Here is a 15997-nt window from a genome sequence, read left to right as displayed (position 1 = left end):
CGGCTCGTCACATCTCTGTGTTTATATAACTTTTTCTTGTAATAAGAGAAAAGTGTGTTTTACGGTAGAAAACTAGTAAACCTGCTTCACCGGTGACCCTGCCGGCGCGCTGCCTGTATACTGAGCGTCCTTGGACGTCCTTGTGCCCGCCCGGGTCTCGTTCTCTACTTTACGCGCGGTTAGGACAGAGGCGTCGCGCGCGGTTAGGACAGAGGCGTCGCGCGCGGGGAGGACAGAGGCGTCGCGCGCGGGGAGGACAGAGGCGTCGCGCGCGGGGAGGACAGAGGCGTCGCGCGCGGGGAGGACAGAGGCGTCGCGCTCGCACCGCAGGAATCCTGGAAGGTAAGTGAACTGCAAAGGCGGTGGGGGGAGAGAGTAGATAGTGAGAATGAAATCATTAATGTGTGGATGAATTGTGTGAAAGAGTGAGAGAATTAATGAATTTGTGAGAATGGATTAATGAATATGTGTAAATGATTTGTGTGAATGAATTATGTGAATGAAAGTATGTGAAAGTGTGTGTATCATAGATGTATAGTTGATTTGTGGAAGGGCAAACTTGACTCATGCTGGGCTGTTTGGAGCCAAAGATGGCAAGTCTTATGTGTTATCTGCAATGCTGGGCTGGTGTGTCCTGTTGATCTATACCGGCAATGCTATGTTTCTATCCATTATTATTGTATAACTGCAAATACAGGATTTGTATGTCTGATTCTATGCCTTCAGTGCTGAGTTCACATGTGAATTTTAATTCATCTATACATGCAAAGCTGGGTTTGTGTGTTAATGTGTTGTTCTATTTCTGCTATGCTATGTTTCCATACATTATTTATCTATACCTGCAAATACAGGGTTTGTATGTCTTATTCAGTTGATCTGTACATGCACTTGCTGTTTTATGTGTTATTTGATCTATATCTATTTTTTGGTGTGGTAACAAAGGGAGCAATTGCATGCTGTGGAGCGGGGCCCAAGAAAAAGCTTTTTCAATATAAAGTTTATCGGCAGCAGGGCTAATATTAAAGAAACTGCGAGTTCAGTTGTTTTATAATCTTATTTCAATCACAGCCTTTACTTTAAAGAGATAAGTACATATTATGTAGTTACAAATGCATGTCTAACGCATATATATATACACACCTGTGTGTCTCATCTCATGCACTTCATGGTGTGTCCCTGAATGGCAGAAATGAAATGTGGTCACCCTAGTGGGGAGCCCTGAGAGATCCCCGAAGGGTGAAATGCCAAACAAAACCTAACAAAAATGTAAGATTAACTCACTGAGGATTGACAGCCACTTACTAACTCGTCCTACGCTGTGTCCCCAACCGGGAACATCTCGAGTTTTTGAGTCTTTACAGAGTAACGGCTCTCGATTGACATATTAGTCAGAGTCTGCCATAAGGGCAACCCAGAACCTAAATGCGAGGCAAATTTCCTCAACACGAGGGAGCCAACATCCCCCGGCGGACTCTTCAGCCTTCATGGACCTCGTCAGTCAGTATGTTGTCAGATTTGGGTCCAACACCAACTGAAATGGTGGGTCCAGACGTGGACCTCCTTGGTCTTTAGTGCCTGGAGAGATACCAGAAGCGAGCCAAAATAAATGTGATTTCAACAGAGTCTGTCCCATAAAACATGCTGTTAAGTAAATTCTGTTCTTCAAGTTATCCAGTCTTCCATGAAGTTTTTATTTTGGGTCACTATGTTGCTTGCTATGGCCCCTGATAGGGCTCTCATTTGGCAAATATACTAGTTCTAGAGGTGATAAAATATAGTTATTCTCCAGCTGTTTACGTGATCTCTGATGTTCTTGCAGGGTCTTGACTTTGGGGGTCTCTTTTTCCAGACGATGGATTTTGGGGGAGCTGGGACGCTGCTCTTGGCTTTCGGTGTCACCTGCCTCTTCTGTCTATTAACATGGATGAAGAACAGAAAGTGGACAGGGATGCCCCCTGGACCCACTCCGCTTCCGCTCATCGGGAACCTGCTACAGCTTAATATATGGGAGCTGCCCGAGTCCTTCTCAAAGGTAAGTGCAACCCGGAGGACCCCGCGCTCCACAAGCGCCTGCTCTATAGTAGATGGTTTGCAATTTTATTTGCAAGCGGAATACCTCGCAGTGTGCGCCGGCGTTCCGCATCATCAAGAGACATTCATTCAAAGCATAGAAAAAAATTGTCTAGTTTTCGGTACTTATGGACATCGTAACTACATACCGTATATAAAAATATATATAACGGTTGTGATGGGCTATTAAAGAATTAATATTTAGGGAGTCGAAAAATTCAATATATTTAGATTCCTGTTTATGGATATTATTATTAGGATCAGAACATTTGATTTTCTATTCCATATTCCTAACGTCTCTGTCCCCATGACAACATGAAAAAATAATCCCACAAAACCTAAAGTTAGAAACATTATATATATAATCACACACACACACACGTGTGTTCACTTGCGTACATCTCTATGGTATATTTGCTATCGTTAGTGTATGGAGGCCCTGCCTACGACACAAACATTTATTTTCTATCACACAGAGTGTATTTTTTTTATAATTATTAGGCCTGCAACTAACTATTATTTTCATAATCGATTAGTTGGCAGATTATTTTTTCCCATATGCCACTGTGCGTCCCTGATATGCCTTATACCCTCCTATGCCACTCCGCTCCCCAGATATGCTGTATACCCTCCTATATGCCACTCTGCCCGCCGGCTGCCAGACAAGAAGATCCGGGTCCCCTGCAGCGCTGAAGGGGATCTGGATCTTAGTCTTATAGTCAGACCTCTATTTGGGGTTGGATTATAAAACGGAGGGTTTTTTCAGAGCAGTTGCTTATAGCCGATAAAATCGATTCAACTAATCGATAATGAAATTCGTTAGCAGCGATTTACATTATTGATTATCGATTGGTTGTTTCTAATAATTATAACTAATTTAAAAAAAAGTTTAATAGTAATATTGTATGATTTTTATTTTTGATTTTAAACAATACATTAAAAAATATACAAAACAAAATCTATCTATTTTTTGTCTAATGTCACGTGGAACGCGCTTAAAGTTTTGGAACAATATCATTTTTTTAAATTTTTTTTTTTTATTTGCTTTAATATAGCTCTCCCAGACTTATGGCTCCACGTTCACAGTTTATTTGGGGAACAGACCTGCGATTATCCTCCACGGATACGACGCTGTCAAGGAGGCTCTTATAGACAATGCAGACGCGTTTGCCGATCGAACCAAATTCCCTGCTTTAGAATCTGTTTTTAAAGATTATGGTAAAGAAAACGGGTATCTCTCGGCGCCCACACAACGCTGTCTGTCTATCCCTTGGTTGTGTGCCTTAAAGGGGCGGTCACTGGGTTCTGCACACACTTTCACTAAGCGGTGTTTTTAGATTAATTAATTTATTATTCATTAATTCGAACAATGTAATGACTGTTCCTTTAATGACAACCCCCCCCCCTGTATAAGTACTATTGTACATCGCCAAGGAATATGATGGCGCTATATAAAACAATAGATGATAATTTATATTATTTGTCTAGGAATTTTGCTCAGTAACGGCGAGAGGTGGAAACAGCTTAGACGATTTTCCATGAAGACCATGAGGAATTTCGGCATGGGGAAGCGAAGCGTGGAGGAGAGAATTCAGGAGGAAGTGCGGTATCTTGGGGAGGAGATTAAAAAGAAGAAAGGTAATCCAGACATTTTTCACCAGACTCGTCTTCCTCTCCCATCGCTTCGCTAACACCTCTCCCCTCTGTCAGTCTCTTCACTGGCTGCCTGCGCGCTTCAGGATTCATTTTAAAATCCTTACTCTTTACTTTCAAAACCCTTCACAGCGGTTCCCCTCCCTACATCTCCTCACTCATCTCTTGTTCTCCAGGGCTGCCCCTATCCTCTGTAATGCTCTCCCCCGGTCTATCCTCTCTCCCCTGCCTTTATTCCTTCAAAAAATCTCTCCAGACCCACTTCTATAAAGACGCTTACAACGTAGCACATTAATGCCCCCCATATTCCCTTAGCTCACCTCTCCTAGTCATTCTCCTGCAATACTTTTACCTGTTGCGTAATACACCCTAAATCCCTCTAGATTGTAAGCTCCTGTGCGCACGGCCCTCTTCACCTGTCGACTCTCTAAGTCAAATTGTTATGTTACATATACTGCTTGTTGTGTCCTGTCCACCCATTGTACAGCGATATGGAATTTGATTGCGCTATAAATGATAATATCGACAAAAAAAATCACAAGGATTATTATATAATAAACATATTGACTCCTGGATAAAGAGACGACAGAGAGACAGTCTGTTCATGGAGAGGTCTGAATCGATTCCATACATTCCATTATTATAGGTACGGTTTGTTAACCCCTTGACTGCTAACGACGGCATGGTGCCGTCGCTAGCAGTCCCAGTCAGGTGCTAACGACGGCACCATGCCGTCGCTAGCACTCTCCTACCTTGATGGAGGTCTGTGGACCCCCATCACCACCTACCCTGGCGATCTGCCCCTCATATTGAAGGGCATCACTGGGACCACCCGATCCGGCCGGTGACGTCGCGCGTGATGACGTCACTGCGCAACTTTATTAATAACTGACAATTGTCAGTTAAAGCGGTATGGGGGCATGCTGCTTAGATGCCTGTAATCGCCTCACCTTTCCAACGGTATAATGCATGTGAAAAAAGAATAAAAAATATTAAGTTAAAAAAATAAAAATGTACAAAAAAAGTAAAAAAAATGATTTGGGGGTCTCTAAAGGCAGATAAATAAAGATCAAAATTGCCTAGAGACCCCCAAATTAAATTATCTAAACATAAACTAGTTTAACTTTAACAAAAAAAAAAAGTTTAAGTATTCTAGCTAAATGATCACTGTGGTAGCCAATGTTACCACAGCGATCATATAGCTATAAAAAGTCACATTCCCTTTTTAAAAATGGCCGATACTAAATTTTAACCCCATGATCCCTTTGATCATGGGGTTAAATTTAGCCAATGATAGAGGAAGGCAATTTTTGAAATCCTGATGAACTGCAAATATTATTAAAATCAGCCATTTAGCCTGTGCGGTACGTGAGTAACCATCTCATCCCTGCAGCGCCTTGCATTTTTACTGCAAAACTTATTTTTGCTGTAAAAGTGATTTTTTTTTCTCCCTTTACCATCATTTCTTTGGGATTGTAAGGGGAAAGTATGGTGTGTGCTTCTGCGAGTGAATGTACGGATAGTATGGTGTGTGCTTCTGTGAGTGAATGGAGATATGAAAGGCGTGTGAATGGTCAGTAATTAGGGTTAAAGCCTTGACGTGGCATTACTGCTCACGTAAGAAATTAAATTATGGCACAAAAAGTACACATTTGCAAAAACTACACCCCTTGGCGCATCAAATGAGGGGCTGCATGTGTTTCTAGTACAAACCTGGAGTGCGCAAGACACAAATGAACATGTCGCTATGGTTAGAAAAAACATATTTTCTAGCCAAAGCGACATATTCCATAAATTTGTGCACTCAACTTTTGTCCTAGAAATACATGTAGCCCCTCATTTGAAGCTCCAAGGGGTGTAGTTTCTTGAAATGTGTACTTTATGTACCCTAATTTAACTTCCCAGATGTCTAGACCACTTTAACTTCAGATATGGCAGATTGGAGAATCTTGTTAAAAAATTGTCTTAAAACATTTAGGGGTGATGCCTGCAATTAGACAGCTCTAGACAGCTGGAAAGTTAAATTATGGTACATAAAGTATATATTTTCAGAAACTAGACCCCTTGGCGCATCAAATGAGGGGCTGCATGTATTCGTAGCACAAGACTGGAGTGCGCAAGACATAAATGAACTTGTCGCTTTTAATTAAAAATTTTTTTTATTTTTAGAAGTGTGATATTCACTTATTTGTTGTGCGCATCAGATTTGTGATACAAATACAACTAAGACCTCATTTGCTTCGGCTGGGGGTGTAGTTTCTAAAAATATATAGTTTTGTTGGCATATTTTAACATCCCGGGCAGCTAGAGCTGTTTAATTGACGGCAGCCATGCATTAAATTTAAAGATGTCTTTTGTGATAGTCTAATAAATTTAACTTTTAGCTATAAAATATTAGAAAAACACAGTCTACTGTTCTCAATTTCTGTTTTTTAGACCGGTTACCTACTACAAATATTTAGCAACACAGCTTTTGATATTAGAGTTTAGAAAAATAACATTACGAACTAGTTTTTATTGAGTCGGAAGTGAAAAATTACACTTTTTTCCCAGTTTTGGCTTTATTTTGCAAACCTAATGAGACATACACATATAAAAATGGTATATTTGGAATCTGTTGGGTGTGCTGAAAAAACCAATATATGGTTTGTATAGTTTATTCCCAAGAAATTTACTTCTAAACGCGTTTAAACGCGAGATGCACCAAAATGCCGAAAACCAGCTTAGCACCAGGGTGGGAAATGGCTTAGCAGCCAAGGGGTTAAACTTACCTCTTACCTCCCTGCCTTTCTAGGTTTGCCTTTTGATCCCACCTACCTCCTGACCTTGGCCGTTTCCAACATAATCTGCTCTATTGTGTTTGGCGAGCGCTTCGAATATGAAGATAAGAAGTTCTTGGGTCTTCTTCAGATGGTTAAGGAGATCTTCGCCGTTGTGACCTCGTTTCAGGGACAGGTAAAGTATACAGTCCCGTACAATTATGGCTGCCACCCGCCAGATCTCCTTCCTTAGCCTAGTCAGTCTAGCCCAGAATACGTCCCGGCACTGTCCTAAAAGTCTGCTTTGATGGACGGTTCTTGGTCTACTGCTTACCAACTCCCACGTTGCACGTGGCGATGGCAATCACATGGGCTGAGGATGTTCTTTCCCGCTTTTAGTGACGTTCTCTTGAAGCGTATTTTTGTTGAAATTGTTCTATTCTGTCTTTGCAGCTTCTGAACGCTTTCCCCAACCTCCTCCGTTTTATCCCCGGGTCTTACCAAAAACTTTACCGAGACCTCACGAAGCTGAAAGGGTTTGTGATGGAGAAGGTGAAGGAGCATCAGGAGACGTTGGATGAGAACTGCCCCAGGGACTTCATCGACTGTTACTTGATCAAGATGGAGCAGGTTTGTCTCGCCAAAAAATGTGAGGCTCCAACATGACACTGAGGAGGAAAAAAGCTAAACCTTAAGCAATTCATCTTCAAACTAGCCTTATGAATATGATTTATTCATTCGCTTTTTAATGTATCATCCTCTTCCTCCCATAAACAAATAAATATAATTTTAACTTCTTAACAAGGAGTCCTTATCGTAGTGCATTCTTGTATAAAATCATTGGACATCGTCAGGAGGGAACTTCTGGAAACTTCTTGAAAGTATATAGAAAAACGTCATTAAATAAACAGGACTTCATTAGCATTGCCATAAAGCGTAAGCTCAGTGTGGTGATTGTGCAGCTTTAGGGGTTAAGCACCCCACCTGCTACACAAGTGCCTCATTTATTGGATAAAATGAAGCAAAAGTAGACAACGTTACCGAATGCAAATATTCCAACAAAAACGCTTAATACCCATGGGATATCCGGTTTAAAGGGTTTTATGGAGTGCGTTGCCGGAGAGGACCCGTCTATATTTTGCGCCTGTAAGAATCTCGGAAGCTCTTTTAAAGATACCTCAATGGCACGCGTTCAAGGTGGAAAATAATGATGTTTTAAAATACTTTCAATGCTTGTATATTTAGGAGAAGGGGAACCCCGATACTGAATTCCATCATGAAAACCTCTGTGTCTCGGTTATAAACCTGTTCTTTGGCGGGACGGAAACCACAAGCACGACTCTGAAATACGGTCTGCGGATTCTCCTGAAATACCCAGACATAGCCGGTAAGTCTTCGGATAACTATATCATACCTTCCAACAGTCCTGGCTTTTGAAGAGCAGTCCCACTTTTAAAGGCACTGGGAAGCAATGGCCGGTTGGGGAGATTAGAAGATCTCCCCTGACTAACCTAGGGACGGCAAAAAGCAACCGATGTCTGCGCCGTGGCAACACAGACTTGATTTGAGTTCCTGAAATGTTGGGGTACACATAGATATATTTTAAAACTGAATCTAAAGTGGCATTCTACCTATTCTGCTGGAAAGCCGCTCCATGTAATGGCCACCATCTGTGTAAGATGCTATTTGCTTGCTGCTTTGCAGAGAAAATCCAGCAAGAGATCGACTCGGTGGTCGGCCAGAACCGTTGCCCTTCTGTTGAGGATCGGAGAGAGATGCCGTACACGGAAGCTGTGATCCATGAGATCCAGAGATTCGCTGATATTGTGCCCCTAAATCTGCCCCACGCTGTCAGCGAAACAATTACTTTCCGAGGGTACACCATCCCGCAGGTCCGTCGTGTGAGGGGTAATTAGCGGCTGAAGCTACAATCGAAGTCATCATTAGGATCATTGCAGCCGCTGAGTCCCGTCAACCTTCTAACTCTTTTTAGGGCACCACTGTCTTTCCTGTCCTGACCTCCGTCCTGAAAGATCCGAAATACTTTAAGAACCCCATGGAATTCGACGTGGATCACTTCCTAGATAATGATGGTTCACTTAAGAAGAATGAAGCCTTCATCCCGTTTTCTGCCGGTAACACTTAAACCGTAACGAGGAATTAAAGCGTCTCACCGAGAGCTTCATTAAAAACTCTAACCTGGGAAGTCTAATCGCGTGGCGAGTTTCCAGGTTACAGATGTGATTATCGCTCATCTTTCTCTCTTTGTCACCAGGAAAGAGGATCTGTCCTGGAGAAGGAATGGCAAGAATGGAAATCTTCCTTTTCCTAACTACCATCTTGCAGAAGTTCAACCTAAAATCTGACATGGACCCTTCAACCATTGACATCACCCCTCAGCCTCTCACCAACGGTACCATCTCTCGCCCATATGAGTTGGTCTTGACCTCTCGGTAACACTTGACTGGTCCCAAAGTAAACCTCACCGCACGAGCCATCGGGTTCATTGAAGGAGAGCGGCTAGACACGGCATTAGTCACTTCCATCTCCAACAAGAAGGCTTATTTTTGTTTCGGATTGTGAAAGGCGTGGGGCGTCCGCGTCGTTTGTCTCTGCCTGTTGTCAACAAATGTATTTACTTTCATCATGACGACAAAATAAAAGAAATATTTTATCAAGAAATCCGGTAGCCTATGTTCCATGCGGCTAGAGACCACCCCATAAGTAGTAAGCATCTCAGACCCTCAATACCTTCAAGACCCTGGAGGTGTAGATACCCTGAAATCCACATAAGTAGAAGCATCTAAGACAGGTCAACAAATAGCCGGCCCGATGCTGCCCGGTCTGTCTTGTACATGGTGGTGTGACGTCCTGGGGAATGTGTTGCTTGCCCAGTTCCATTAACTGGGAAATCTCCGCATTTTGCAGGAAGCCAGAGTTGATTCCATGCTTTCTGCAAGCCCTGTGTGTGTGGCTGCCGCCGTCCCTCCTATAAGAGGCAGGGGGAAGAGTGCTTTGGGGGTATTGGGATTGTATCAGCAAACTTGGGACTGTTGGCAGCTGTGTCACTGGAAAGATCCCCTGGCCCCGGACCATTTGGCAAAGGTGGGTTGACTGCTGGCCAATCACCAGCTAAGCTGTTTTGTTGGTTAAATTGTAACTGGTTATCCGAGGCTGCTACAATGTTGCAAAATATTATACATCAGGATTACATAACTCCAGTCCTCGAGGGCCGCAAAGAGACCCTGCCTGAAAACATGTAATGTGCTTGTGGGAGATTCCAAAGCTGGGGCCTGTTTGTGGCCCTTGAGGACTGAGGTTGTGCACCTCGAGTATAGGCTGTAACCCCAAGCAGCGGTGTGGGGGCGCTAATTACAGCTTTTACCGCTCTGCACTAGACTCGCGCTTTCTTTCCTGCGCTGTTTGTTGCGCATGCGCGGCCCTTATCAGCAGGGCGGGGATGGCAGGCTACATTGTGCAACTCCTATTAACCCTTACACTGCCAGGGAAATGCACTGCTTGATTCGCTGACATCTTCCCCACAACCTACTGTTGGTCTATTTGGAGATAAAGGGTTAATAATGGCTGTAAAGTTTTTTGGAAATCATCCCGGGGCTCTGTTTAAATATTAGGGGAAAGAGCATAAAAAGCAGACAGAGCAGACTTTGCCCAAGAAATCGCAGGTACAAGGTGAGAGTAAGTCCCGGAGCAGAGAGGAGGACAAAGGATCCGGGGAGGAAAAACAGTGAGGTGCTCAACAGAGGCTAGAGAAAGAAGGAGTTTTTGCTCGGAGCTTCAGATAAGCAGGGGTGGTCTACAGGTTGAAGACAAGCCGTGCATGGGGTAGGGACAGGGGCCGGGCTCTAATAGCCGCAACAAAAAATATAATGGCAATAATAAAAAAAAAAAATACATAAATTATTAGTAGAAATCCTAGTTCCCTGACATTATACCTAATATCCGTAATCACTGCTCCGTAAGATGAAATGAAACAGTCTGCTGGAAACTTGTATCTTTTGGCTTTCTATATAGATATATGCAAATATATAGGCCTGTAGATGTGCGCATTATATATATATATATATATATATATATATATATATATATATATATATATATATATATATATATATATATATATATATATATATATATATAACATGCAATAAACATGTAAACTGAATACTATATACAGGCAAGTAACAAACAGTACATTCAAATGCAAAACATTCACCTAAATAGTAAAGCAGAAGCCATTTTACCCTCGCTTGCTGTTTCTCTGCCCCCAACAATCTGATTGCACCCCATCTGTGATGTCCTTGCAGGGTCTTGGCTTTGGGGGTCTCTTTTCCCAGACGATGGATTTCGGGGGAGCTGGAACGCTGCTCTTGGCTTTCGGTGTCGCCTGCCTCTTCTGCCTGTTCACATGGATGAAGAACAGAAAGTGGACAGGGATGCCCCCTGGACCCACTCCGCTTCCGCTCATCGGGAACCTGCTACAGATTAATACGCGGGAGCTGCCCGAGTCCTTCTCAAAGGTGAGTGCAACCCGGAGGACCCCGCGCTCCACAAGCGCCTGCTCTATAGTCTGTATATTAGCTGTTTTGCCATCTGTATGCAACGTGAATAAAGAAAAAGTATTTTGCTAATTTTGCATTAAGATATATATATATTATTTTTTTATTTTTTTTTGCTACAAACCTCAAAATTTCCTGTGGATGAAGCCAATGACACAAAACATGCGTGGCCTAAAGAGGAGCTTCTACCAAATGTTTTCTTCCTCGTATCAGATTAAAAATAAATTTTCAGTTTGCTGATTTCTTTTTTTTACCCCAGTTAGTTTTTGCCCCTTAATATAATGTTTTCAATTAGCCATTTGTATTCTCGCTCTGTTATCTGACCCCGATCTACTAGCCCCCCAACTCCTTATCATACTGCCTGTGGGGAACAATAGAATGGCTCGGTCTTAATCACCCAGCCGGACTCTCTGACTAATGAAAGCCTATGAAGGGACGGACTTCATTAGTATTGCCATAAAGCATCAGCTCAGTGTGGTGTTTGAGCTGGGAAAGTCACCCCAAATATCACATGACTGACAGTGACGGTGGCTCCGGGTCTTCAGGTAAAGGGAGTTTATTGGGATAAAAGTAATTTCGTGCCGGCCAACGTTAACGGCCGTAATTTTTCGTGCAGCTCGCCCAGACTTATGGCTCGGTGTACAGCGTTTATTTGGGGAACAGGCCGGTTGTGGTCCTGTATGGATACGATGCTGTAAAGGAGGCTCTCGTAGACCATGGAGACACCTTCAGCCTTCGAGGGAAGGTTCCTGCCTTACATCTTATATTTAAGGAGTACGGTAAAGAAAAAGCAATGTCCTTATTTACATTTTATCTCCATGCTTTATGAAGGGCTGACCCCAGTAACCAGCTCCTCAATGAAGGGCCGAGTCGGCCCCGTATAATGTCTAATTGAATTGGTGAGATTTTGGCTCAATGAATGCTCTTCTCTGTTATGTCTGTTTTTGTGCTCAAAAACAGGAATCATCCTCAGTAACGGAGAAAGGTGGAGGCAGCTGCGGAGGTTCTCCCTCGCCACCCTGAGGGATTTCGGCATGGGCAAGAGAAGCGTGGAGGAGAGAATTCAGGAAGAAGCGCGGTGTCTTGGGGAGGAACTACAGAAGAAGAATGGTAATATATCTCCCAAAACGCCCCCCAGCTTGGGAAAGGGACTGGCAGTGGGTATGTCCTGTGGGTGCCAGAAATACTCATGATTACAGCAATAGGGTCTGTGTGATGGGCTGTTAAAGGGTTAATATTTGTCTCAGAGGATTTAAATTAAAGGGACCTAATGGCATGTTTAATGGGTTAAAGAGACAGTCCCATGTAAAGCGACCTAATGACAGTAACGTGTTTAATGGGTTAAAGAGACAGTCCCGTGTAAAGCGACCTAATGACAGCGACGTGTTTCATGGGTTAAAGAGACAGTCCTGTGTAAAGTGACCTAATGACAGTGACGTGTTTAATGGGTTAAAGAGACAGTCCCGTGTAAAGTGACCGAATGACAGCGACGTGTTTAATGGGTTAAAGAGACAGTCCCGTGTAAAGTGACCTAATGACAGCGCCGTGTTTAATGGGTTAAAGAGACAGTCCCGTGTAAAGTGACCTAATGACAGCGACGTGTTTAATGGGTTAAAGAGACAGTCCCATGTAAAGCGACCTAATGACAGCGCCGTGTTTAATGGGTTAAAGAGACAGTCCCGTGTAAAGTAACCTAATGACAGCGACGTGTTTAATGGGTTAAAGAGACAGTCCCGTGTAAAGTGACCTAATGACAGCGACGTGTTTCATGGGTTAAAGAGACAGTCCCGTGTAAAGTGACCTAATGACAGCGACGTATTTAATGGGTTAAAGAGACAGTCCCGTGTAAAGCGACCTAATGACAGCGACGTGTTTCATGGGTTAAAGAGACAGTCCCGTGTAAAGTGACCTAATGACAGCGACGTGTTTAATGGGTTAAAGAGGCAGTCCCGTTTGATGTTATTCTCTCAACAGGTAGGTAAATAGCGCGTTTTTATTTCTAGGTTCGCCTTTTGATCCCGCTTACCTCCTGACCCTGGCCGTTTCCAACATTATTTGTTCTATCGTGTTCGGCGAGCGCTTTGATTACAAAGACGAGAAGTTTCTGGGTCTTCTTGCCACGTTAAAGAAGATTTTCGACGTTATAAGATCATCCAGAGGACAGGTAACCCGTAATGTTTATGTTCATGAACGGAAAAATAGTGTTTGTGACCCAGATGTCCCAGCTGTTTTATGGAATAATAATAATAAGCCAATGACCCCACTATTTCGGGGCCAGAAGGACCAAGTTGAGGTGGGTTATTGGTGGTTTGCGGGCAGATTATGCCTACGTTTCATCCTGAGCTGCCTTCTTGCCCTGCCTAGAAATCCTTGCTGGAATAACGATGATGTCACTCAACGTCCATTAATTTATCTCTTTCATCTTAAAGATCCTCGATTGTTTGTTTTTTTTATTTTTTTAAATTTTTTTTATTCTCCCCGCAGCTTCTGAACGCTTTCCCCAACCTCCTCCGTTTTATCCCCGGGACTCACCAGAATTTTTACCGAAACCTCACGGAGGTGAAAGGGTTTGTGATGGAGAAGGTGAAGGAGCATCAGGAGACGTTGGATGAGAACTGCCCCAGGGACTTCATCGACTGTTACTTGATCAAGATGGAGCAGGTTTGTCTCGCGGTGCCAGAAAAAAAATACAGAATTAAATCTTCCTGATTTTGTCCGTTTTTTTGTTTTCCTTTTATCACATTCTGTAACTGTTCACCCTGCGGAACATTTTCAGAAACGCAGAAATATTTTAATGTCTAAATAACTTTAGTTTAGATTTCGGTATAAATTTTAAAATGACAAATTCTGAGCGATTTTGTTTGCAGGAAAAGGCGAAAGGCGACACCGAATTTCATCACGAAAACCTCTTCGTCTCGGTTATAAATTTGTTCTTCGCCGGGACGGAAACCACAAGCACGACTCTGAAACACGGTCTGCTGATCCTCATGAAATACCCGGACATAGCAGGTCATTCGGGATACGATGTGGATATCTAAGGACGCTTTCCCAATGTCTTCCTCTATTGTAGCTTCTTATTTCTTTCACTTGTGTCAGAATGGGCAAGTTCCATGATTATTGCAAAGTTCCATTTCAGATGAGGCGCTCCGGAAACTTCGCCCGGGGTTCCAAAAGCTCTTTGAAAGGGCAGGAATGGTTTTAGGTCCTTCCCATGCTGACTAAGTGCATCTTATCCGATACTCTGTCCCCTCCATTTCTTTCCTAAGGCTGTTTTTCCAACGCCTGTACTCACCGCTATGTCTTTAAAGGAACATTTCTGTTTCTGCAGAGAAAATCCAGCAGGAGATCGACTCGGTGGTCGGCCAGGAGCGCTGTCCCTTCATTGAGGATCGGAGCAAGATGCCGTACATGGAAGCGGTGATCCATGAGATCCAGAGATTCGCTGATATTGTGCCCCTAAATCTGCCCCACGCTGTCAGCGAAACAATTACTTTCCGAGGGTACACCATCCCGCAGGTCAGTTGGGGGTAACGGGGGCTGACAGACATCAGTGACATTCGAACAGGCCGAGTAAAGTGACCGCAGGAGGCTTAAGGATAGAAACGGTTCAGCAACCCGGGAATCAGAATATGAATATTGCGTTGGGTATAACTACAAGGCATATTGTCCAGGTAGACATGTATCTCAAGACAATTCACATGGTCAAAAAGTCAACTTGACATTATTACTGGTTTGTGCAATCAGCGGAAGTTCTTCACAGCAAGGGCCGTAAAGCTCCGCACCGGAATCTCCACGGAGTCTTAGAAAGACTGAACTTACTACGTGGCGAGGTTGGAAAAAGACATTTGTTTCACGTCTAATGTAACAATGTAACACTGGACGTTTTTCTTTTAAGGGCACCACCGTCTTTCCTCTCCTGACGTCTGTCTTGAAGGATCCTAAATACTTTAAGAACCCCCAAAAATTTGACCCAGGTCACTTCCTGGATGATAATGGTTCCTTCAAGAAGAATGAAGCCTTCATGCCTTTCTCTGCAGGTAACACTAAAATACGGACAAAGCGTGCCACCGAGAGCCACATGTGTCTTTAGGCCCAATCGATGGGGACGCTGAACCGTGTAATTATGAACTAGCTAATTGTATTACATGAAGGTAACATACTTTAACTATAACAGTGATAACTCCACATGAATATCAAGGAGCCAGGCCATTGGTTCCTATAGTGTTCTGTTACTGGCCAATACTTGCTCACCTCGCTATTTGATTGGAGGGCTGTGACCTAGCATTAGTTGGTCACTCATACCCTCATATGGTGGCATTTTCCCATGTAATCTGACATTTTGAGGATCGGCTCGTTGCATCCTATCATTAAGCTCGACTCTTTGTTTCCAGGGAAGAGGATCTGTCTTGGGGAAGGAATGGCAAGAATGGAACTCTTCCTGTTTCTGGCTTCCATCTTGCAGAAGTTTAACCTGAAATCTGTCACAGACCCCTCAAACATCGACATCACCCCTCAGCCTCTTACCAACGGCTCCCTACTGCATCCTTATGATTTCATCTTCGCGTCTCGTTCCTGAGAATTCTCGGCATTCATTGAGGAGACCGATGCTTGCGTGTGCGCAGTAAAGAAACGGACTTCCGTGTCATAACTTATAACGGGATGTTCTTATTATCGCTTTGCTTCATCTTTCGGTAAAATAAAGTCTTAGAAGCATTGAGTGCTCATGGCTGCGCGTAGCTGGACAGGGGCTGGGAAACCGTGTTCACCCAACTCCAAGACGCTCCAAAAAATTCTAGTGAACGCAGCAATGCGAACCTAACCCACCCTCAGACCGTCTCTTCCAGCCGCGTACCTTCTATCCGTCAGGGGTTGTTAACAGTCCAGGCGCCGGCAGCGTCCGTAACACGCTGTCGGATCCTGGCTTCTGAGAGCGGGGAT

General features: G+C 43.5%; 2 protein-coding genes across 2 annotated transcripts; both read left to right on the top strand.

The window, feature by feature from the left end:
• Positions 1-9164, top strand: LOC128502692 (cytochrome P450 2B11-like). Its single transcript, XM_053472582.1, has 11 exons — positions 1-178; positions 321-342; positions 1820-2032; positions 3126-3288; positions 3559-3708; positions 6518-6678; positions 6936-7112; positions 7728-7869; positions 8187-8374; positions 8476-8617; positions 8758-9164. The coding sequence occupies exons 3-11, from the start codon at positions 1853-1855 to the stop codon at positions 8937-8939; spliced, it is 1485 nt and encodes a 494-aa protein (XP_053328557.1). The 5' UTR covers positions 1-178; positions 321-342; positions 1820-1852; the 3' UTR covers positions 8940-9164.
• An 847-nt stretch (positions 9165-10011) lies between these two features.
• On the top strand, positions 10012-15774 carry LOC128502716 (cytochrome P450 2B4-like). Its single transcript, XM_053472608.1, has 10 exons — positions 10012-10227; positions 10808-11020; positions 11676-11838; positions 12020-12169; positions 13063-13223; positions 13544-13720; positions 13927-14068; positions 14388-14575; positions 14955-15096; positions 15451-15774. The coding sequence occupies exons 2-10, from the start codon at positions 10841-10843 to the stop codon at positions 15633-15635; spliced, it is 1488 nt and encodes a 495-aa protein (XP_053328583.1). The 5' UTR covers positions 10012-10227; positions 10808-10840; the 3' UTR covers positions 15636-15774.
• The last annotated feature ends 223 nt before the right edge of the window (positions 15775-15997 follow it).

The sequence above is a fragment of the Spea bombifrons genome, chromosome 8 (assembly GCF_027358695.1).
Source record: "Spea bombifrons isolate aSpeBom1 chromosome 8, aSpeBom1.2.pri, whole genome shotgun sequence".
Taxonomy (NCBI): Eukaryota; Metazoa; Chordata; class Amphibia; order Anura; family Pelobatidae; genus Spea; species Spea bombifrons.
This window is presented reverse-complemented; position numbering and strand designations above follow the sequence as displayed.